The sequence below is a fragment of the Euprymna scolopes genome, chromosome 1, assembly GCF_053919585.1.
Source record: "Euprymna scolopes isolate OS-2025 chromosome 1, ASM5391958v1, whole genome shotgun sequence".
NCBI classification, from domain to species: Eukaryota; Metazoa; Mollusca; class Cephalopoda; order Sepiida; family Sepiolidae; genus Euprymna; species Euprymna scolopes.
In genome coordinates this window covers 34174194-34200317 of record NC_136482.1, presented here as the reverse complement: position 1 = coordinate 34200317, position 26124 = coordinate 34174194, and the positions used below count along the sequence as shown (strand labels likewise).

The 26124-nt window shown below is 36.8% G+C and overlaps 1 protein-coding gene and 1 pseudogene across 3 annotated transcripts in view; both read left to right on the top strand.

The window, feature by feature from the left end:
* Nucleotides 1-26124, top strand: part of LOC145293033 (glycine N-acyltransferase-like protein 3) — a 97224-nt gene that overhangs the window by 52724 nt on the left and 18376 nt on the right. For all 3 annotated transcript variants that reach the window (XM_080139376.1, XM_080139539.1, XM_080139461.1), the window contains exons 2-4: nucleotides 14954-15061; nucleotides 17703-17808; nucleotides 21260-21380. In XM_080139376.1, coding sequence (XP_079995502.1) covers nucleotides 14954-15061; nucleotides 17703-17808; nucleotides 21260-21380 — 335 coding nt within the window. The remainder of the gene's footprint in view (nucleotides 1-14953; nucleotides 15062-17702; nucleotides 17809-21259; nucleotides 21381-26124) is intronic.
* On the top strand, nucleotides 11541-11656 carry LOC145284920 (U2 spliceosomal RNA; annotated as a pseudogene).

Sequence of the window (26124 nt, the reverse complement as noted above, 5' to 3'; positions counted from 1 at the left end):
CACTACACACACCTACAAACACCCGGGCAACGCCGGGTACCCTCGCTAGTACTTTAATAAACCAGAGTCCATTTTCTGTAGGCTGTTTTTGAACCCAGTCAACGACGGGTACTTTTGTTAGTATATATATATATATATATATATATATATATATATATATATATATATATACATGGCATATTCATTAAATAAAATAGACGTTTTTTATTGAGTGTATACAAAGAGCTAGAAAGAGAGAGAGAGAGAGAGAGAGAAAAGGAGAGAAAGAGAGATAAAGATACATAGTTTTAGTCTTGCTGTCGTAAAAAAGAAATATTCCTAATTAAAAGTGACCAAACACTGATGAACAAAAGTGACCATAGATGGACAAAAGTAATTATATGTAGCTGAATAAAAGTGACCATGCACAGTTGAACAAAAATGGCGATATAGAGATGAACAATAGTGTCCCTAACCAGTGTGTACAAGTGTGACCAAATAAATGAACAAAAGTGACCATACAAAAATGAAAAAGAAAGTGACCCTACATAGATGAATGAAAGTGACCATACAGTAATGAATAAGATATGATTGAGTAACCATATTGGCAGGACAGTTCTTATTAGATCACCAAAGTTAAGTAACATTGAGCCTGGTCACTACCAGATGGGTGACCATTCAGGAATACCAAGTGATGTATGTGGTGGAACGTCGACACCTCCCTGAAAGAACTGAAAAACCTAAAATCATCATCTCTCCTGAACAGGATATACATGCGACTGGGGACCACTTGTGAACTAGATATTCCCATGAAACTTCCTCCTTCAGAGGAAACCGGTTCAGCTCGACTCAGGAGAATGTTGCTGAAATACATACATTATCGCTTGAGGCACCCCTACTTGGAAATGCCAAAAAAGTTACCATACATGGATGAACAATAGTGAACATACCCAGATGAACAAATGTGACCATAAATGAACAAAAGTGTCCATTCACAAATAAAGAAGAAATGTCCATACATAAATGAAGACGAAGTGACCATACATTGATGATCACAATTGACCGTGCATAGATGAACAAAGTAACGATACATAAATAAAAGTGACAATATACAGAATTTTTTACTTTTGTTCGCTCTAAACAACCAATTGCTACTATGAATTAGGGAAATGGGGAGTTAGGCTGTGAGGTGTTCGTTCACATACATTTAAACTTATGCATGGTGGTAAAGTTAGGGAAACAGTAGGGACAGAATTTCAAAGGCTATTAGAATAGAAGGCTTTCAGTATTTGGGGACCACTTCAGTAAAGGAGTGCCATCTTGCTGTCTTATGCATTGACCAGGGTTATTTATATCGAGGGGGGACTAGTGCAGCAAGTTCATTTCATTAAAATACTTATAAAACAAGTGCAGGGATGAAGCATGGGACAGGAGTTGGGGCTTGTTAGTGTGGGGCATATTAGATGAAAAGTTATTTTTGAGTCCTGTCTAAGAGTGAGATTCTAGTTGTTGGTTCATCAGCCCAAATTTGACAACAATATTCCATACATAGTGGCTTTATAAAAAAATATAGAGTATTGGAAGGTGTGAGAGGTTTTCTAGCTCTGTAGAATGAACCCATTTTCTTTGCATCAGTCTATGCAATGTCTTCTATGTATTTTTCCTGATCCGTGTTAAATGATAGACTGAGGAGGCGATCAATGGTTAAAAAGGTTTCTTATAATTGTTACAGGAAAGAAGCTTTGTTTTAGTAGAATTAAATGTTACCATCCATTTATATCCCTATTTAATTACAGACTGGATATCATTTTGTAAGGATCCAGCCATTGCCATGTACATGTTTGTATTCTTTAATGTCAAGAATAGAGCAAGGTATCCTCAGCGAACATACGCATCTCGGACACAATTACATCAGAGAGTTTGTTTATAAAACTCAGGAATAATAATGGTCCAAAATCAACATCTCAGACACACCCACATTAAGATCATGTTGTTTAGATGTGCATCGATTGAAGACAACAAAGGATCTTTCTTTTAGCTAAGAAGGATCTTATATTAAATATTCGTTCATTATACCATAGAATTAATTTTCCTAAAGAGACCTTTATGCTAGACCCTATAAAAAGTCTTGGATATATCAAGTACTATCATCCTAGCTTCACAAGTTTTGTCCAGTGTATGGTAAATACGTTCCGATATTACTGTTAGGATATCCATAGTAGAACAGACTTACCTAAATTCATGCTGTTGGTCAGAAAGTAGTTTAGCATCCAGTAACAACTGGAGTATTCTCGTTTCATTCAAAGATTTTATCAAAGAGCCAGAGGAGACTGATACAGCTATAATTGTTTTATTAGTTCTTTTATCAGAATTCTTGAGTACCAGTAACACAGAGGCAATTTTTCAGCTATGAGGGAAGGAAGATTCGACAATGCATTCATTATAGAGTTTAGTGAAAACACGGGCCATCTCAGCAGAGCGTTTCTTTATGATTATAACAGGGATAAGATCAGGCCTACATGCTTGAGAGGTCAAAGTAACTTGGGAAAGGAGTTGATAATCAGTTTATCTAATTATTTGTGGAATTCAAGGTGGAGTTCAAGGCAAACCACTGAGCAAGCAATTCAACCTTATCAAATGCTGTGTAGGCGACATTATGGTGGTTAGCTAGCAGATTGGTTGTAGAATTTGGAGAAGACAGGGACTAGCTCAGCAAAGCATTTCTTGAAAACTATAGCAAGGATAAGATCAGGCCTGCATGCTTTAGAGCCACAAAAGATTTTGGAAGCAATGATGATAATGATGGCTTCAGTCTGCCATAGATTGTTTGAAAAGGAGTGGTTTGTGAAGTCCAAGATGAAGTTCAAGGTAAATCACTCGATTATTAACTCAGCCTTATCAGTTGCCGTACAGACAATCTCATGGTTGTTTGATAGTTGATGGTTGTTGATTGATCATTATTCACCACAGAATTTCCAAGTTCTAATTTGTGTAACTCGATGCATTTACTGCTGCGGATATTTCACTTTTGCAATGATTTCTAGCTTCTATAAATTTTTATTTATAGACTATGGCGGTAGAATCGGCAGAAACTCTCTGTCTATGCATAATAGTAGCTACACAGGTCAAAATGAACCATTGTGGGGCTTGTTATAACATTTCCATGCAGATACATCTGCTTTAATGCTTATCTTGACACATTAAGTTACTTCATTTGTACATTAGTCAGCAGGAACATAAAGATTTTATTCCATGGGGCGTTTCTGATGTGATCTTCGCTGGATTCTCAATCAGCCTGTTTGAAGTATCTAGTCATTTTGAGCAACGGTTTTTCAGCCTGGTCTAGAAATGTTAGAGTGATATCAACTCGTAAAACCAGCATTCTCAAGTGAGCTATGAGTATTCATCAGGTAGTATAATCAAGAATAGATCGAGAAGTGAGGCTTGTTAATGCTCACTATCTAGATATTGAGTCGATAAAGTAACAATCTGTGAAAAGGGAATGTGCAATGTAGAAACTATGCATGCTGTTAACAGTTGCGTTTGTATAGATGGAGAAATGAACACAATCTATGTTGTGGTTATTAAAATCCTCAAATTGTATTTGGATGTTTGGACCTAAGAAGAGTGTTGCATCAATACTATGGTCAAAAAGGAGGATAATGCTAGAGCAGTGGTTCTCAACCTTTTTCACTCCATTCCCCCCTTCATGAATTCTCAACATTCGTGTGGCTCCCCTTCATTTTTCTCCCAAATCCCACCCTGCCAAAAAAGGCGCAGAAAAAAAAGAATAAATAAAATGTTGATGAAGAGAACACCCTTGCTTTATTACAAAGTTTACAGTCATAATTATCTTATATTGATAGATTTCTGTGATATGCTTAACTTACATCACTAGACTACAAAAGACTAGCAGACAATAGCAAATTTGATTTGGATGGGAGAAAGTTCAATTAACCTCTGCATACTTTATCACACATCAGTGGGAAGGCTGATATTGTTTCTTTTCAGTCAGTTGACGAATCCGAGGTTGTGTCACTGACAATGCACATCTCATGTCGGGGTCCACATCCAATCGGTTGCGGCTCTTATTCTTGATTTGTAGAAGGGTGGAGAAACCAGACTCACATAAATAGGTAGTTGAAAAAGGCAAGAGTAGTCGAAGTGCAATCTCACTGACTTTTGGATATGACTGATGCATCGAACACCAGAATACATTCAGAGATTTTTCTTCATAGAGATCTTTGGCAGCAGAATCATGTTTGAGATCAAGGAACTCGTCCTGAACATCACTGGGAATGGTAGTAATATCAAGAGTGCCAGAGAATGGATTCCTTACCAACTTCCCTTCTTCCTCCTCGAATTCTGGGAAGTACATATTAAGTTCACTTTCCAAGGATCTCAGATGCTGGGTGATTTCAGTTTTAAGTAATGGGTCAAGCAGACTATCTTCTTCATTCTCGTCAAGGACAGCTGAAAGGTTTTCAAACATGGCAACATTCCCGGCACCGACTTTCCTTTGCCAATTCTGGAGCTTGGCAAGAAATCCACGAAGACAGTCCATCAGGTGAAACACATTTCTTTCCTTGCCCTGTAGTTTCAGATTCAACCTATTTAGCTGCTCAAATATATCTGCTAAATATGCAAGACGTGGCTCCCACAAAACCTCATTGAAGTGACTCAACAGATCATCTTTCCCTTGCATTTCCAGGAACAATTTTAGCTCCCCCCGAAGTTCAAACACTCGTTTCACAACATTGCCCTTGGAAAGCCAGCGCACTTTGGAGTAAAAGAGGAGAGCTTCATGCTCCGAATCCATGTCTCTACAGAGGTTCTGGAAAAGGCGAGAGTTCAGAGCTCCAGCTTTTACAAAGTTGACGCATTTGACCACTGCCTCCAGGATCTTGCAAAGTTCATCAGGGAGGGTTTTCGACGCCAGTGCAAAACGATGGATCATACAATGAACCCCCTTGGCATTCGGAGCTACTTCCTTGACACGCTTCTGGAACCCTGATTTTGATCCCAGCATCGCTGGAGCCCCGTCTGTACAGACTCCACAACAATTTTCCCATGGGATCCTGTTAGCTTTGAAGAAAGAAGATAGCTTTTCCATCACATCTTCAGCTGTTGTGGTGGTCTCAAGCTGTGTACATAACAGATATTCTTCCTTGATATCACACAAGAAAATATACCTAACAAACACGAGTAGCTGTGCACACGAACTCACATCCGTTGACTCATCCAGTTGTATTGCAAACATACCAGCTGGAGACGATTTGATCTCCTGTATCACTTTTTCCTTTATGTCATCTGACATTTCATTAATTCTCCGCTTCACTGTGTCGTTTGACAAGGAAATTTGTTGAATTTTACGTTCATTTGCATCTCCAAGAACACGCTTGACCATCTTTAAAGTACATGGCTTAATTAAGGTTTCACCAATTGTGTGGGGCTTCTTTTGCTTCGCTATTTCAAGGGCAACCTCGTATGATGCCTCAACTACACTTGAGGTCTGTTGTTGGAAAGCACCAGTTGCATCCAGTTTCTGTTTTCCGAAACTACTTTCATGGCGCCTGAAGAAATCGGGGTCTTTTTCAGCATACTGTGGATGGATGGTCTGCAAATGATGCTTCAACTTACTAGGCCTCATAGAATCGTTCCCCAACACTTTGAAGCACAGTACACACTGAGGTTTCTCGATGCCATCAGCGAGAATTGATGTAAATCCGTAGCTAATGTACTCTTCACTGTACTTCCGCTTCTTAGTAACACTAGTAGCCATCGCAAATCTAGGGAAAATAAAGAAGACAGACCATCAGAACAAACATTAAGTGATAAGACAAAAGAATGATAATGAAGGACAGATAAATAGGACAAGTGATAAAATGACAAACACACAAATATCCACATACATAATACATCCATGGACTCACACATTAAGCACACACACAGTCATACACAAACATACACAGAGAGAGTAAAGATGATAAACATTCACACTCAACCTAGCAAGCTGAAATGTACTTTCTACAGCAAGAACACACCTCCTTTGACAAGCACTGCCCCAATTGAAATTATGAGAAGAATAGCGAGTCACATCAATATTAGCACTAAAAAAAAAAAAGCAGGAATACCTGAGTAGGGAATGAGCATGAATACAATGATACCAAAAAATAAGAAAATAATAAAGGAAGTGCACAAATATTTCACACACGAAAACAGCGACCGCATTTATAATTGTCGAACAAAATAAGTAAAACAGTATACAGTATGGTTCAGAATCAATTATACCCACATGTTTACGTGCTGATATCCAAGGCCACGCTGAGATAATTCGATCACCTCTCTCCCACATACATACACACATACATACATACACACGTACACACACATTCGTAACAATATTATGTAGGTAACAAAATTTTATTGTCAACAATCAATTAAAAAAGAAAATTCCACCATGGCCCCCCTAAATTATTGCCATGGCCCCCTTGGGGGCCATGGCCCCCAGGTTGAGAGTCTATGTGCTAGAGGAAGTATAACTAACACGGTGTAAGATTAATCTGAAGTACATGCAGGTCTGATCACCAGATTCTAGACTATGTTCCCTAGTCAATATAGAAATATAAACTCTGAGTCTGTTCATATGGTTATTTGACATCTTACAACAGGGTTGGAAGTAATCAGTCATGTCAAAGTGATTAGAAAAGACTGAGGAGTGTAGGTTAGTTTCATTTAGGGTTAGGATATCCGAGGAGTTTTCTAGAAAAAATGATTCTACATTACCGAGGTTAATCCTAATGTTGTATAGCTGGGGGGGGTTAAGACACGACACCAGATTTACAATATTGTTGCATAGGAGACCATATTAGAGAGAGAGAGAGAGAGAGAGAGAGAGAGAGAGAGAGAGAGAGAGAGAGAGAGAGACGGATAGTGACATTCATATTGATGAGTGGAGGATACATTTATACAGATATTACAGAGGGGGAGAGAAAAGAGAAGACATACCTTTTACAGTTCTGTAGATGTTCCTTCTTTTAACATATATTAGAGTGGAGAAAGATTGATCAGTTCTTTAACACCTGAAGGGACAGTCATTTCTTAGATGGAGAGGGGGGCACATTATCAGAGATAAATGCAAGGCCTGTGCCTAGCTACTAGACAAAGAACGAGTGTAATAGGCGATAAGCAGATACTGTGATACATGGGTACTAAGTTAAGCATTTCTGATACCCAGCTTGGATAGATAAAAAAATACAGGTGTCTACTTAGAATTAATTTTGCTCTCTCTTCCCCCTCAAAGTAAACACAAAGATAGGTATAACTCTCATGATAAGTCGAAAGGGGGTAAATTTGAAGCATACGTACATGTTTTTATTTATTTATTTTCTCTTAAAGATACAACTCTCATTTGTCTTGGGGAAAAAATTGTTGAAAAATATGAGGATTTCTCAATGTTACAGATTGGCGTTCTATGATGCGTTAACGAGTAGCTTAGCTAGTTTAAATATGCAAGTGTGTACATTTAAGCGTGAGATATTTCAGAAAATAATCGTTTTGAAAAATAGTAAATATGTAATGTGTAAATAATAACAGTCAGGGCGAATTGAATGGTAACAATAAGTTGAGAAAATAACAAAAGTTGGCTTGATTTGCAAACGTAATAGATGACGCAATTAGACTTTTAGGGACAAAAAATATTTTATTTTATTAGGTAACGACCGAATTGATTAGGAGTTTTGTTTAGTTACCATGGTATTCGTTTTGCGATAGCACAGTTATTTTATGTCCAAGGAGGCAAAGGGCAATTACGCCAAAAATGATACATAGAGGTTACATAAACCCTGGGTATCACTTTATTTTAGGTCAGTATTTTTATAATTTTGAAATTGCTTTGAAATGCAGAGAAGTGAAATTTGGAACACTGGAAGAGCATAACAAACTGCCTTATTTCCCTGATATTTGTGGGATTTGAACAAATATTTTGAAAGTTATGCTAATTTTTCTATTTTCTGGTAATTTTAACTTTTAACTTGACCATGTCTATTTTTATATTCTTTTTGGGCTAGTTTGTTGCATTCACTTATTATGTGGTTTATTGCTTCATCTATTTGTCCACAGAGTCTGCATTTGCTGTTTTCTTGTGTCTTATCGATTATGTATTTCTCTAATCCTTTTTTTGTACTATTCACACAGTCTTTTATACCAACCAGCCCTCTTCCTCTGTCTTTCCTTTTCACGTCGAGTCGGTCAGTATCATTTTTCAGGTGTAATGCATTATTCATCGTCATGAGTTTCCTGGTCTTCTGGTCGAGATTCCTTAGTTCTTCTTTGGTCCAGCTTATAAATGGTTCAGAATATCTTATTAGTGACACTGTTCATGTGTTTATTTTTTTCATTAGATTTCGACCATTTAGTTTGGTTTTGAGGAGTTTTCTTGTTCTTCTGAGGTATTCTTGTCCTATTTTCTCTTTCATTTTCGTTGCTTTGATGGTGTGTGCTTCCAGCACTCGTAAGTATTTGTAGTTATCATGTTCATCTAGTGCTCTCATTTCTGTTTGATCGAGCAGTACTATACCTTCTGTTGCTTCTAGTTTTTCCTCCTCATGGTCAGCAATGCACACTTTTCCATACAGAATTACATTTAGATATTCTGACTGAAGATTCTGGTCGTGTTTATTAGAGTTTCTAGTTCTGTCTTAGTTTTACAAACAGTTTCAGGTCATTCGTGTACATTAGGTTATTCATTCTTTCCTCTGTGTCAGTGAACTTGTATTCGACTTGGCATTTTCTTAGGATGTTGTTCAGGGGCAGATTCCTCTTTGTATTATTATTATTATTATTATTATTATTATTATTATTATTATTATTATTATTATTATTATTATTATTATGTTCGTTAACTTCACAGTGTTATGATGTTTTACACCACTTTTTTTTCACTCAAGAGTGGGCTTTTACACCGTTAGTGAGTATAGTAAAAGAGCCAATTAGATGGAAAGCACCTGGCGTAGGATGTTTACTGTGCCAAACAGAATTAACTTCTGGAGTACGGTGATATTGTTATTTGATATCCCAAGAAGTTCATCTTGTTTCTCAAATTGAGCCAAGTGCACATATGATGATTGGCATGATGGAAGTTTTCTTATTCAACAAGCTTGCAATCTCCAACCTCAGTTTCTCATAGTTCCATAGTTTCTCATTATTTTTTGCTAAGTTGATGTCATTTAGGAAAACCGCATCAATAATTTGGCATTCATTAGTCTTTTTGTTCACAACTACAATATCCAGTTTCCTGTGAGTTATCTCTCGGTCACACTGAATCATGAAATCTCAGAGAATCTGAACATCGTCATTTACCACTACCGATGTTGGAACTACTTGTCCATCACTTGGATTCCAAACTATGACACAAACTCCAATGTAGACTTGCACACACTTTGTCATGGCAATGTTTGTGCTCTTTCTGAGCAAGTGGAGAATATGCACTAACAATGTGTAACACTGTTTCAAGAGTTAAACCACACAAAACAGTCCTTCCCAAAGATGTTTCTATTGATTGCATTAGTATTTAGTGTCTGCTTCTGGGCAGCAAATACAAGATTTTCTGTCTTTCCTTTCAAGTCACATTATTATTACTGGCTCATAAGGAGCTTTCACACAGGTCTTCAGAGATCTTTCCCTGAAAACGGCCTGTGGTGTTCCCTGGAAGCTGAGTGATAAGAAGTCTCCCCATGTTTCCAGTACTCTCCACCTCTTTCGATAACATTTGCAAATAAGTTTGCATTATCGCAACAGCTGATTGCCATTGATTTCTCGGGCAGTAGCTATTGGTCTTTTCTAGGATTGGAGTGGCAATAAACCTCCCCAAGGTCCCAGTTCTCTTTGCACTTATTCGGCTGAGGTCTGGTCAGTTCATCGGTCTTTCTTTCCTCCTTGACTCTACTTGGTTATTTGGCCTCACTCTTTTGGGGGGGCAGTGATGTGGCAATGGGGGTAAGGTTGGGTTAGAGAACTTATAGATATGCGGTTTCAGTGTTCTTGATTCCATGTAGTGTTTCATGTTTTGCCTTTGCAGCAGTTTGTCTGGCCCACGTCTGTTGCTCCTGTGTTAGTTTTCACATTCAAGAGTTTTTCTTAATATTTCAGCTATTTTCATGATTGTTGTATTTTGTTCGTTGTATTTTTCCAGTCATTCCTTTGATTCCAATTCTTTTTTTCAAAGTTTTTCGGGATTGTTCCTAGTACTCCTACTATTATAGGTATTATTTTGATTTTCTTCATCTTCCATATCCCTTTCAGCTCTCTGGCTAGCTCTGTGTATTTGCTCTGTCTCTTCTTTTCTTTGATATTCACCCTGTGGTCAGCTGGAACAGCAAAGTCTGCGATTTGACAGGATTTTACTTTCTTGTTAACTATTATGACATCATGTTTTCTTGCCTAGATGGGTTTATCCGTTTGTATGTCCATGTCTCATAGGACTTAGTGATTATCGTTTTCAAGTACTGTTGCCAGCTTATGTTTGTACCACTTGTCTGTGCGTTCAAGATGCAGTTGTTTGTATAATTTCCACTTGATCGTGTCTGTTCTTGTATTCCTTTTGGGTCAGTTTACTGCATTCACTTATTATATGGTTTATCGTCTCGTCTCTTTGTCCACAGAGTCTGCATTTGCTGTTTTCTTGTGTTTTGTCGATCTTTGCTTTGATGTGGTTTGTTCTTATCGAATTGTCTTGTGCCGCAGTTATTAGGGATTCAGTTTCTCGGTTTATATGTCCTTTTCGCATCCATATCTAAGTGTTTTTTTATTTTCATCTTTTGTCATCCTGTTTTTCTCCTCATTTTTCTTTTCTTGTCTTATCTTTTGTCTTTCTGTTTTCTGTTTTATTGATTTTTCTGTGTCTCTCGCTGCTATGATAAATTTTTTCAGTGTTTTGCATTAAGTATTTTTCTAGTTCTTTTTTGCTTTCACGCAGTCTTCTATATTAACCAATCCCCTCCTGCCGTCTTTCCTTTTTACGTAGAGTCGGTCAACATCATCCTTCGTATGTAGTGCGTTGTGCATGGTCATGAGTTTCTTAGCCTTCTGATCGAGTTGTCTTAGTTCTTCTTTAGTCCAGCCTATAAACGGTCTAGAGTATCTTACTAGTGATGCTGCCCATTTATTTATGCCTTTTATTAGGTTTCTGCTATATAATTTGGTTTTGAGAAGTTTTCTTGTTCTCCTGTGGTATTCCTTTCCAATTAATTCTCTCTTTCATTTCTGTTGCTTCCAATTCTTTTGCTTTGTTTATTATTATTATTATTATTATTATTATTATTATTATCATTATTATTATTATTATTATTATTATTATTATTATTATTATTATTAATCTTTTATGTATTATTATTATTATTATTATTATTATTAATAATAATAATAATAATAATAATAATAATCATTATTATTACGATTATCGCTCCGTCCGTTATCATGCTGTGTGCATCCCTAAAAAAGGAAGTGGAATTGTCATAAAAAAAAATTGGTGTCGCTGTTGAGGCAAAGCTAATAAAAATGATTTGTCTTTCTTGGCCTTTTGGTTAAGATCAAAGTGTAGTAACTGTTCTTCAGGTGCTAAATTTCAATTTCTTCTCTCTCAGTGGAAGAGAAATCCTTTACGCCTAAGACAATTTTTTTCTCCACGTTAAAAAACGACCCCGGTGTCTAAATCTGTCCCATGGGGAGGCATTGTGAATAGGTACTATGTTTAATGTAACAAAGTTTTAATATTAAAAAAAGTAACTGGAAAAAGTTATTTCTGATTTAATTACAAAATACCCTGGAAATGTCACTTCTGATTAATTATAAAATGCCCTGGAAAATGTCAATTCTGATTATTATTTTTTGTTTACTTGCCTCCCCACAAGGGCGGAATTGGACATGAGGTCTGTTATAAATTTAGGGGGAAACCAGCTCTCCAAAAGGGGCACTCTGGTCAATAACAAAAATAAAAATTGCATCAGTAATGAAGGATTTCTCCTCCATTAACCAAGACCAAAAAGGAGGGATTTAAGTCAGTGGCATGCTGAAACTGATACTACACTCAGAAATGCATGTTGAAGCAATGGTTGCCTAATCTCTTACCGTGTTAATGTTTTTATGTATTACTTTCGAAAAGCTGCTGAAACAGTTTATGATTTAAACATTACTTTATTTCAAGTATATTTTAAGCAGTGGGGTGGCGGATATTAAATCAGTCCCGAAAATGGGTGAAACCATTTACGTATTACACATTACTTTATTTAATGTATATTTTTAACATTGGGGTGGGAAATATGAAGTCTATTCCGGAAATGCCTGCAACCATTTACGTTTTAGACATTACTTTATTTAATGTATATTTTTAACAGTAGGATGGGAGATAAGTCGGTCCCGAAAATGGCTGAAAAAGTTTACAATTCATACATTACTTTATTTCATGTATATTTTCAACAGTATGGAGGGGATTATAAATCAGTTCCAGAAATGGCTGAAACAGTTTATTATTTCGACATTACATTATTTCATGTATATTTTTAGCAGTTGGTTTGGGATATAAAGTCGGTCCCGGAAATGGCTGAAACAGTTTACGATTAAAACATTACTTTATTTAATGTATATTTTCAACAGTGGGGTGGCGGATATAAAGTCAGTCCCGGAATTGAATGAGATGTGCAAATATATACAATCAGAAAGCGTCGCCCAGTATTGAATGAGATAGTTGGAAAACATATAGTAGCAAAATGCCCAGTGTCGCCCGGGATCGAATGAGATAGGTGAATGATATATATTAGCAGAATATGTGGCGTCACCCGGGATTGGATAAGATAGGTGAAACATATATACTATGAGAATACCCAGAATTGATTGATTTGTTTGTAATGAAATAACCAACCCAGGCAATATATGAAAGTTATTATTTAAGTAAGGGGAAGCGACATAGTGGGTTAAAGTTATGAAAATTATTGTCAAAATTAGTAACATATCCAAGAATTATGAAATATGATGAAATGTGAGTTACTTGATTGGTGTGTTTGTAATGATATAATAAGCCCAGACAGTATATCAAATATATTATATAAGTAGGAGGGAGAGGCATAATGTGGGTTTTTAATTATAAAAATTATTGTCGAAATTAGTAACATATCCAGGATTATGAACAACAATTTAATGAGTTAATCGATTGTGTGTTTGTAATAAAATAATCAGCCCAGGAAATATATCAAAGTTATTATGTTAGTAAGAGAGGGCGATAAGGATGGTTTGAATTATGAAAAATAATTGTCGAAATTAGTAACATATCCAACAATTACGAAAAATGACGAAATGCGATTTAATTGATTGGTGTGTTTATAATAAAATAATCAGCCTAGACAATATATCAAAGTTATTATATAAGTAAAGGGGAAGGAGATAAGGAGGGCTTAAACTAAGAAAAATTATTATCGAAATTAGTAACATATCCAAGAATTACGAAAAAATGATGAAATATTAGATAATTGATTGGTGTGTTTGTAAGGAAATAATCAGCCTAGACAATATATCAAAGTTATTTAGTAAAGAGGGAAGGACAAAATGTGGGTTAAAATTATGAAAAATGATTGTCAAAAGTAAAATATCCAAGAATTATGAAAATGATTAAATGTGATTTCATACATTAGTGTGTTTGTAAAAAAATAATAAGCCCAGACAATATTTCAAAGTTATTATTTTATTAAGGAGGGGGCGATAATGTGGGTATAAATTATGAAACATGATTGTCGAAATTAGTAACATACTCAATAATTATTAAAAATGATGAAATGGAGGTTAATTGATTAGTGTTTGTAATGAAATAATCAGCCAGCAAATGTATCAAAGTTATTATTTTAGTAAGTTAGGTGACAACGTTGGTTTAAATTATAAAAAATATTGTCGAAATTAGTAACATATCCAAGAATTACGAAAAATGATGAAATGTGAGTTGATTGATGTGTGTGTTTGTAATGAAATAATCAGCCTAGACAATATATCAAAGTTATTATTTTAGTAAGGTGTGCTATATGGCGCATTTAAATGATGAAAAATTATTGTCAAAATTAGTACCATATCCAAGAATTATTAAAAATGATGAAGTGTGAGTTAATTGATAGCTGTGTTTTTTTATAAAATAATCAGCCAATACAATATATCAAATTTAATATTTTAGTAAAGGGAGGGGCGATAATGTGGGGTGAAATTATGAAAAATTATTGTCGAACATAGTAACATATTCAATAATTATGAAAAATGATAAAATGTGAGTTAATTGACCGGTGTGTTTGTAACGAAATAATCAGCCCAGGAAATATATCAAAGCTATTATTTTAGTAAGGGGGCGATACAGTTTTAATAAAAAAAAGTAGAATAATATGATTGCGCCTTCATTATACTGAACAGAACGTTCACAGCATGCTCAGCAACAATATATTACATAAGAAAAATGCTGATGTGGAATTTCCACGGGTCCCGCTAGTCTTTATCATTCTTATTAATCTTTTATTTATTTATTATTATTATTATTATTATTATTATTATTATTATTGTTGTTGTTGTTGTTGTTGTTGTTATTTTTGTTTTCATCCTTTATTATTCACTGTTATTTCTACTCCTGTTTTAATAAATGACATCATTTGCCTTACTACTATTGGATAAAAAAATAATCCATTTCTCCTTGGCTGCAGCAAAAAGGAGTATGCTCGTTTCTGTAAAGCCCTGGAAGTCTGGTCATGATAAAAAAACTTAAAAACGAAAAGAAGTAGAAGAAGAAGAAGAAGAAGAAGAAGAAGAAGAAGAAGAAGACATGTTTTATGAGTTTTATTTTTATTCATGTATGAACTAAAGTTTTTAATTGAAAAGAACTAAGTTATGCTATTCCACAGCTGTTTTAAAATTATTTAATGTTTTTTTTTATTTCTTTATTTCTTGAATCTAGATAAGAAGCACCATTCTTTTCCAGAAACAATATATGTGCCAGCGTTTCAAAGTGTGGGTCGATGATTGGCCAGATTTTACCACCATCGTCATAAAAAAAGAGCTATCTGTAAGTGTTCATATGTTTTTACATACGCGTTGATGCTTTTTCGTTTATTATTTACTCATTAGGAGTTTTTACACAAATCATTACCTGTGGAAAAAGGTGGTGCTCACTGGAGTCTGAGGGACAGTACTCTCCACTTGTTTTAATCACAATTGCAACTCAAATTGAGTTCTTTGGAGTTTGTGTGGCAATAAACCTACCTGTAATCCCAGTGTTGTTCAAGCCCTTATAATTTAGATAATGCTTCCCTTCATCATTTTTCTCATGCTCCTAGAAACTTCATAATTATTTACTTTGATATCAATTTTGTGTATGTATTTCTCGTAGTTTTTTTCCTCATCGTCTACACACTCTTTGGCGATTTAGCATATTTACAGATATAAACGACTTCCGGTTTTTAAACTAAAAAGGGTTACTTAATTTCTTTCCCGTTTATATACTTGCTGATGATGTTTTTCATAGATTCTCATTTATCTTGTATTTCATTAGTAAGCTAATGACGAATTTACACAGCTTCTATCCCATTTTATTGGATAGACTTCATCCTCTACAACGTCAATTCAATTATACGAGAATTATCAATTTTATTTGTTCTCAAATGTGGAAATAGAGAAAAGAGAACCACCTAAAAATTTACTTATAAAATGAACGAGTTAATTTATAAGAAAACAAGTCTTTCATTTGTGATGAAAAAATTGTGAGAATACTAGTGAATCTATTCGTCTATAGAAAGGGGATCGGATTATTTTCTTTTGTCTGTACAAGCAAACCGTCTGGTCTTAAAGGAAGACCAGGCGGTTTACTCGTACAGACAAAAGGAAATAATCCTCACCAATATTTTTTATTTATTTTGTTAATCAATTTTAACTCCAAACAAGGCACAGTGCCACTTTGAAGTAGAAGGCTACTATCGAGGACATACGTTACAAGGGCATTATGAAGGGAGATAAATAGAAAGATGTATGTTCACATTACACTTGAACTTCTGCATATCAGTACAGTTAGGAAAGCAGAATCCCGGAAGGGAGTTCCAAAATCTGGCAGTTCTGGGGAAGAAACTATTGGAGTAGAAAGCTTTCGAACACCTAGGGATCTCTACTGTGAAGCGGTAGGACTTACCTGCTGGTCGGGTTTGTCGGGGGCAGTCATGTCGAGGGAGTACAAGTGCTTATAGTTCGTCAGAGCATTCACCATTAAAGTACTTGTAGAACAGGCAGAGAGATGCAGCATTTCGTCGCTGGGACAGAGACTGAAGCTTAGATGACAGCTCAGGACCTATCAGGTTGGCGGCTTTCTTTTGACCCTGTCCAGGAGTGAGAGAAGCAACAGATTCACCAGCCCAAATATGACAACAGTACTCCATACATTAGGCTGCGACGGAATTTTTTTTTCTTTCGAGGGCGATTTGTTTACATTTTAGTTATAAAATAAAGATGTCGGACAATAGATAATTGACGCACGTGTGTTGGACGGAAAGTTGAAAATGCGACGAAAAAGTGTTTTTCTCCTTTTTTTGAAATTGCGGGGTTTGTTTTTGTTTTTTCTTTCTTTTTTTGTGTATATTTCGCTGATTATTTAACGATATATCGGTATGTGTTTCATTTGCGACAGTAAGAACGTTTAAAATGTTTTTGGAACGTAGATTGTTAGGCTTTTATAAGAAATGTTCATTAAGTCACCATTCTTGAAAAAAATGACGTCGGCGTCTACCACTTTTGGAGGAGGACAGGATGGTCTGCTTGTGTAATAGACGATCCCGTCTCCATGTGTATGGTGAATGTATTGGATTGAAAAAGCAAAAGGTCGCATAATGACGACGAAAACATACCTGCATAAATCAGCTAAGGAATGCAATTTATTTATACTAAGAAAGAGATAGAAAGAATAAGAGTTCGTTGAGATATAAGAGTTCCTTACTTGCGATTGGTGAGAAGCTGACGGTTAGTCAGGAACTGGTTGGGTGGCCGATGCCTCCACCAGGAGCGACTCTTTATTATATGTTGACTGCTTGAGGTTCCAGCGCGAAAGAGAAAGAGAAATATGAGAAACAGGAAGTCACGTGGCTGTGTCACTCTTCTGAGTTAAAGGGCGACAATCGAGTTAGCCTGGGAGTTTCAATTCCCACACGTTAGGCCGAGGAGTTTAAAGGAAGTACTTTCAAGTAATGTGTTCTTGGCCATTGCTATTGGTGGTAGAGAAGGTTTCTTGTAATTATTGAAGGAAACAAGCTTAGTCTTGGCAGCATTGAATGTGACCATCCATTTTTGTCCCCATTCCACTATAGATTTGAGGTCATCCTCTAGTTTCTGCCATTTTCTTGACATGTGTTCATTTGTTTTCCCCTCGTGCCTGTTATACAAAGTGGTGTCATCAGCAAATATACCCATCTCCGAAACAATTTTATCAGGGAGATCATTTATGAATATCAGGAATAATAAAGACCCTTGAGATACTCCCGCATTTATATACTACTGTTTAGATGTACGACCGTTGAGGACAACTTGGATTTATTGTTATCTATATTTCTATGCAGGAATATCTCATCTAATTGCATTATCATTGTCTCACACATTTGTATGTCTGACGGAATGTTTAGGAAGTTGAAGATGTTGAAGAATTAAGAATATTTGATTTTTATTTGTAGGAAAATCTCAATGATATTTACTACATTTTCACACTGGACGAGAAGAAACTGAAAAATATGTTGGAGAACACTGACATTGTGGAATGGGAAAACGCTTTATTTCAAGGTAAAAATATGATTATAATTATCAGTACTCTTTAGTCCATACGTTTATTTCGGTTTAACAATAAATAGATGTATGAGAAAAATGGAAGCAATCATCATCATCATCATCATCATCATCATCATCATCATCATCATCATCATCAGTTTAACACCCGTTTTACATGCTGGCATGTGTTGAATGACTTTAATAAATTGACTTTCAAACTAGCCTAACTCTGGCCAAGTTTTTTTTATTTATCTTTCTTGCATATCCATCTCCATCACTTTCCCCTCCGTCTTCCCCTGCTAATCTTCACAGCTCTTCTACTCACGAGTTCTTCACTAACTCATGAACTCTCGACCATTCATTCAACATGGCTATAGAGTCCAAGTTTCTTGGTCTCCACATACATTTTCTTATACTGTCCAGATTCAATATTTTTTCTGGGACCATCAGAAGTAAGCTTGTCTTTAAAACTTACATTGTATATCCATCGTATCATCTTGGGATTTCTCTTTATGCAACGGATGTCCTCAACACTCATCGGTCAGGTTTTACCTCCATGCGTCATCAATATCCGTACACATACCGTTTAGACTCTTCTTTTAGGTTGCAGTGGTAACGCTCTGCTGGTTAGCAATGGCAGAAGTTTCCTTAACTTACTCTATTCAAAATAATAATAATCTTAAACACTAAAACAACTAATGTTGTGACATCAGCATTGGTTGGTAGCACAGAACATTGTCTGAAAGGATATAAAGGATGAAGATCGAGGAGGGGAAGCACCGATCTTACTATCGCGCTAATCTCAGGAATCGTGAAGAGGCTTATTGCCACTCATATTCCAGAGAAAGCAATCTGCCGTTACACAAATTCATTTTCAATTATAATCAAAAGAAGTGGAAGTATTGGTTATCCAGAGAAATTTGTCATTCGAATTCTAGTGTGACTGATCAATGGTAGTTATACGTGTGAGAAATCCTACTGATAACTGCACCCAGAAAAAAAGCACCATAATTTGCCCCTCATCCGTCCATTAAGAACAAACGCAGTTAAATTAGTAGCAATTAATAAAAACTGGCCACGAAATATCTGACCAGAAATATCTGGAAAGATCGAGGAACGAAAGTATATATCTGGTACTAGAATCCTGACCAAACTTATTATCATTCAGATTCGAGAGAAAATTACTGACATACATCAGAGAGAACTCAATGATAAACAACTGATCAGAGAATATTAATGAGTTGCAAATGTGCTACGACTGGTTTGCTTTTTGCCACGGTTTACACGTAATTGTTGGCGCTGTTGCTTCGAATACTTATCCTTTACATGAATCAACCCTGTCTGCCATGTTCTTGTCCAAGTTTCACCAATAGTCATAAGGTTTTAGTGCAGTTTTACCCCGGATCTACCATAAAAATATCTGGGACCCGCATCTTTTTAATCATGGGCACTCGGTCAGGATCCGGCCGTTGATCGTCTTTATTTATCAAGTGCTCCAAGTGTTGCATAGGCTGGGGATTCATTTCGGAAGATGATATGACGTTGAGTTGACATTAAAAGGGAGACGGCGGACATATATATAACTATGATGAGGTGGAGAAACATTAATACATATGACAGTTCTGTGATGTTCATATAGCGAGGATTGATGCACAGTTCTTATATTTCTTATGACACATGTTAGAGAGGAAGAGAGATACATTTCTTGTAATGATTACATAAAGTTCATATTAAGATGATTAACACATTGCCTTCAATGTGTGGAATGACGACATGAAGACAACAGTTACAAAAATCGATGGTGATTCTTTATTTCATTAGACCGGTCGAATGATGATGACGTCAGGAATTCACATTTATTCTACATATCTTTCTACCCTCCGCTTCCAAAGGGACAGCTGACCACTGACTAACTCTCCTGATCTCTGCTGACTAGCAGACTCAACTGTTCTGCCTCAACTGCTCGACTGCTCTAATCAAACTAATTCTAGCTCCTATATTGAGAATTCCCTTTTTGCCATGACGTCAGATGTGTGGTTCCAAGACGTGACCAACTCACGCGGCTAAGCATATGTTTGTCCAAAACACACTTCTGCAAACAAAGAATTCTCGACTTACCTATTTTTTAACCAAACCTATTTTTTACAATATATTTTTAATTTTATTGTTCATTCTTTTTAGCTGACACTTTTAATTCAATTTTCATAAAAGAACGAACAATCAATTCTTTTTACAATACAAACAATATCGATTTCCAATAGAATTTAACAATAGCTAAATTCTAACATTCCAGTTTCTGAACTTTGCTTACAAGGTTCGAGTCTCGGCTTATCCTAATCTCATTTTCACTTATCTAATGTTCTTCTTATTTACATGAGAAGAGGACAGCTTTTCCTTGTAACACAAGTATTTTGTTTCTGATAGAAAAAAATCACATTTCACTTCTATGACTGTAAATTTTATTCTAAGAGTTTGTCGAATACGCATATATAAATGCTTCTTCTGTTCTGTCGCAGATTTGCTAGTGATTAGAGACCTTTTAACTAGCGAAGACACACCTCTCAGATGAAAATTAAAGTACGCTGAGTAAGAAAATTAGCTCCCAGACATCATACCCAAATGGCCACAAGAAATGAGATGCGTTTCTTATACAAAGCATATACCCACTTCGAGGTGCTGCAGGTCCAAACTCAAGCGAAATTTACTTGATTCGGTCCTTAGTCCCTGGACATTTACTTACAAGCTTGAGATCCATTATGGCGGCTTAGAGTTGAGAACCAGAAACAAACATTGCGGTCATTAGTGTGCCGATGGCTCTCCCGATCGACTAAGCGCCCATCTGAGTGTCGATGAACCCGTCACGGGAGTACCGCCTACATGGAAAGGATAAGTTAGTTTTACTATCCAATACAGGAGTGGATGCATTTTCACGGGAACACAACGTTTCTTTAGACTTTTTATATCACTATCTTTAAATATAGTAAGTGGAGAAAAAGGTCCAAAACAATTATTAGCTTCTTCAAAAATCTTTGGCTTCTTTTTTTTTTTTTTTTCGAATTACAGTCAGGACTCTCTTAGTGTTTGCGGAAATCTCAAGGATCGTCTACTGACAATATTGGGAGAGTATCCTATATCCATAGGAGTATTTGGCTCTCGATTAATATAGAATTTGGAAGAGTTCACGAATTGGTAGGTAACGGTCTGATAATATAAATCAAACATATATTTGTTATTGTGGTTGTCTATAACCACGGCTACTACAGTACCAATAAGGAATGTTATCTGTACTTAATCAACGATTAATAAAACGAAATTATTATTATTATTATTATTATTATTATTATTATTTCACTTGCTTACTCCTAATTTTATTGAATCAAATACTCACAATAGGGACTACATGAGGATCGCAAACATATTGAGTATACTAACGCAGTCCGCTCTGTTATTTTCTTTATTCTTTCAGCTTATCCCTACGATTATCATCAGATAATCGAAGAAATCACCAGGAAACGCGGATTTGGATTAAGATGTGAAGAAGACGTTTTTCGTTTATACAAATTTAATGAAACCCGCGTGAATCAACGGTAATTATTTAATTTATTACCTGTTTCTTTAATTTCAATTGAAATAATTCTTATAAGCATTATTTACTTAATATTGTAACAAGACGTGTAACAATACCGGAAGGTCTGAAAATTAAGCACCCGCCATTTTGAAGAAAACACTTTGATTTAGTATAGAAATTGTTCAGAACTGCAGGGATCTCCAAAACAAACATTGAATGGTCGACAAAAAATTGGCAACGCCATCATTTTGTGCATACTTTACAAGTTTTTTATTGTGTTTTTGAATCGTTAAAAAAACTGAAGTTATATTTATATGATATTTTTTAATTGGAAGGTCACTACTTATCAAGCCCGGAAGACCACTCAAGGATAATGGTTAAATGTTAGGTAGATGGTGAAACATACTCAGTCACGATGGAACTTGGATATATATAGATTATCTAAATGGACGAGTCAATAGGAATTTATTCACATTATATTGAAAAGGACCAGGTTATAGTCAGCCGGAAAGCAGACAAATTGAATTGCGTTCCACGGGCTGATAGTTCTAGGGAAGAAACTCTGCTCATGAAATTTTCGTTTAATTTTGGGCACAGATAGGAAGTGAGGAAGTTGTTGCCAGTTGTTGCAGCTATGCAGGTATTTGTTATGAACGTTTTACGAGGAGCGGATATAGATTGGGGCTCAGTCGAATACTTACCATAAAAAGTATCGATAGAGTAGATTGTTTAAAAGTAAAATCGTTTATTAAAAAAAACTGACGAAATATTCCTCTTTATCTTTAGAAACAAGTAAACAACATCAGCGGAAGAGGGGGCTCTGTTTATATATCAAAATGAAAAGTTTATGTGACGTTTTCAATATGTATGGATGACCATAAGCGAAGCGATATAGATACAAGGAAGGAGGATAAATTCTATGGTGAGCTTTGGAGGTCACTACGGAACAGACATAATTATAATACAATGTTCAAATTATATGATTTTATGAAATTCTTCACGACCGTGAATATTTCATCGACATTCAAAATTTTAAACGGATATTCAGGGTTAATTTACTCAGTAACAATATTGACATACGTAAACATGCGCATTGGAGTCACTCAAATTCTTGGGGGTTAAATTGAAATGCAGGTATTTATTCTTAAAGGATTTATTTGAATGCTTAAGAGGATGAATTATGAATTAGTGTATAACAACTTGCTTATATATATATATATATATATATATATATATATATATATATATATATATATATAATAACAATTTTGAAGATGAAAAAATGTTTTTTTCAAATTTTCAAAAAAAAACCTTTTAAACCTGTAAGGAAGGAGACAGAAATTTTTTATTATTCGACAAGGAGTACAAATAAAACAAGATAAACCTTATTCCATGGAGTTTCTAGGAATGCACTTCTTCTCATCAGAGGAAAGAGGTTCGCAAAATATACTATGAATTTTGCATGTTAATGCATTAGAAGAATACAAATAGTATGAAGCTTATCATATTTGCATAAAAAGTCATTTAACAGTTTATAGGGATTCAATTTGAAGGGTACAACAAGAAACAAGAAAAAGGGAGAAAATGGTAAAAGTCCAAAAGGAGTGATGGTACGAGGGGCGTGCAATAAGTAATGCCCCTGGCCCACTTCCCATAGCAGTATAACGACGAAACTTGGCACAGTTATTAGTCTTTCTCTACATAGGAACCATCCAAAGTTATGCATCTCTCCCATTGTTTGATGCAGCTCTGGAGACCATTTTTGTAGAACACCCCAGGTTGGTCCTCCAACCACGACGTGACTTCAGAAATCATGGCTGCATCATATGGGAAACGCTTTTCTTCCAAAAACAACTTCATGTCTGGAAAGAGGTGAAAGTCAGAATGTGCAAGGTAAGGAGAGTAGGGAGGATGTGGAAGGATTTCATAACCACACGCCCATGTTTCTGATCTGGCGACATGCGACGTATGGACCGGAGCGTTGCTGATCTTGCCCCGCCTCTTGATTTTGATAGCTTCCCTTAATTTCCTCTAAAGTGAAACATAATAGGCTCCTGTAATTGTGGTACCCTTTGCCAGGAAATCTGTCGTCACTACTCCGTCCTGGTCTCAGAAGATTGTGAGCATGACCTTGCCAGTGGAGGGCTGCACCCTTGCCTTCTTTGGAGGTGGTAAGTCCAAGTGCTTCCACTGCATTGACTGGACTTTGGTCTGGGGATCATAGTGATGCACCCAGGTTTCATCCTGTGTAATCAGTCTTTTGAAAAACTTTGACTCATCTTCTTGGTACATCTCCAAATTCATCCTCGAACACACGACGCGTTCTCGCTTCTGGAATGGTGTGAGCAACCTGGGAACCTATCAGGCAGGCACCTTATGCATATGCAAATGGTCATGAATGATAGTTTCCACAGACCCTGTACTAATCTTGACATCTATATTTCGCGAATAGTAATGCGCAGATCTTCCAAAATGGAAGGCTCAACTTGACGGAAAGATGCCTCATCAATGGCAGAAGGGGGACGATCAGGTCTGGGAGCTGTTTCCACAGACTTCCGGCCATGTTTAAATTCACAATGCCAGCGTTTTACAAGGTCATATGATGGGACATTATCACCATAAGTTTCTTTCGTTTCATCAAAAGTCTCCTGTGGTGTGCGCCATTTAAAATACAAAAACCGGATCACTGCTCGACATTCAACAAGCTCAATTTCACACCTGACTCTGTTCAAACAACTGTAAAACAGAAACCACAATTCGTAAAGAGTTGTAATTTGCCACATAACCTGTAGAGATATAAATCATTGCGCATATAGAATTTCAGCTAGATCAGACAACTAGAAGTGGGTCAGGGGCGTTACTTACTGCACGCCCCTCGTTAGAGCTATGCCGTGCAGGATTGGTCATGCCGCTTCGGCTCTTCATTTCCGAAGGAAGGGCTCCAATGCCAGGACATATAACAGAGGCGACAGAGGGCAACCCTGCCGCACCGACCAGGTGACCCCAAAGGACTCCGACAACCTATCGTTGACTTGCATCACTACCGCGGGATCACGATACAGAGCAGAGACCCACTTATGGAAGTCCGGACCAAAGCCAGCTGTTTCTACAACAGACCCCAAGAACCCATGGTCGACCCTATTGAACGCCTTGGACTGATCTAAATTGATCAGCGCGGCTTCTATGTCAGTTTCTAAACCCTCTATGATCGTGTGAACCAAGTGCAAATTGTTCTGAATCGATCGATCCTTCACAGCGTAGTTCTGATCCGGCTCAACCAAGTCACTGATAACAATCTGCAGTCGGTTTGCAAGAACGCGGGACAAGATCTTAAAATCTGCTTTAAGCAGAGTTATGGGTCTATAATCATTTAGATTCCCCCCTCCATGCTAACCCCCCTTCTTCAGAAGCATGACCACGCCTTTGGTAACCTGCCTCGGGATCGAGTCCTGGGCAAATCAGTGGTTAAACACGCCCGTCAGAAGGGGCACGAACATGGGTGACAGCCTCAAGAACAGTTCATAGGGTAAACCATCGAGACCCGGAGATTTGTTGTGGCCAACCTGCTTCAACGCAGTAATAACCTCACGCTCCGTAACCATCCCCTTGCAGCTAGCCGTTCGGCCCACAGTAAGGCAGGGCGAGCCAGCTAAATAGCTGCCAAACACCTGGCCGCAGAGTCTGAGTAGTTGGGTGAAGCATTCCTTCAAATGTTGCCGAAACCCATTGCAGATCTCCCATGCTGATACGAGAGAGCGCCTTTCCAGGTTTTTCACCTCCCGAATGTACCAATCCGAGCCGCATCTTAGGGCGACCTTATGCTCAACAGCATCAACATTCATGGCTTCGTTGGAGACTCTTTTTAACCTAGCTCTAACTACCTGACCTGCATATCGCTCGCTAGCCAAGCGATTCAGGTCCCCCTTAACTAGAGCCAAGCCACAGAGGGCCGGGAACAGCGTCTTAGCTTTCAATTAGTTTCGCTTTTTATACAAAAAAGCCGAATCAACATGTTAGAAGTCAAAATAGCAATAATTTTGTAAAAGTCGTTGTAAATAAATCTAGATGCGATGCGCGTTCCCAAATCCTAGATATTATTATCTAGGGGTATATGAACACTTCTAAGCGATAGTAACCCTCCCGGAACCGTCGGCGAAAAAAAGTCTTTTCGAGACATATAAAAATGCATGCGCCGTATTTGCCTTTTATATATATAGAGTAGCGAGGGATACCCGGCGTTGCCCGGGTGTTCGGAGGTGTGTGTGGTTTTGGGTAAATAAAAATTCCGGGGGCATTAGTTAAAATAAAAAAAATTTTGGTAGGTAAGTATGAGGATCGAACCTGAAACCTTGAGGCAAAGTTGGAAATTAAAGTGTGTAAAAAAGCGTGTGATGTTAACCATTGGACCACTGCGAAATACTAACGGAAAAGCGTTTGAACTTTTTTTTAACTATTTAGAATTGGCAAGTGCACGTTTTGATGACTTAATGAGGTCAACTTGGACTGCGGAGTAGTATTTCATTTACTGCGGGTACGGTATTTTTATTTTTATTTTCCCAAGATGTTGGAGGGGGAGGGGACCAGCTCTCCATAAAAAGGGGGATTGTCCAAATTGAATAGCAATTGTCTGCAAGGAAAATATTTCCACATTGATCAAATCTGATTGCTTTCGGACATTTCCAGCGATCACGACCGGAAAAATACTGAATTAGTGTCGCTTTTATTATACAAAAAAGACCAATCGACATGCGACGTGCAAAAAA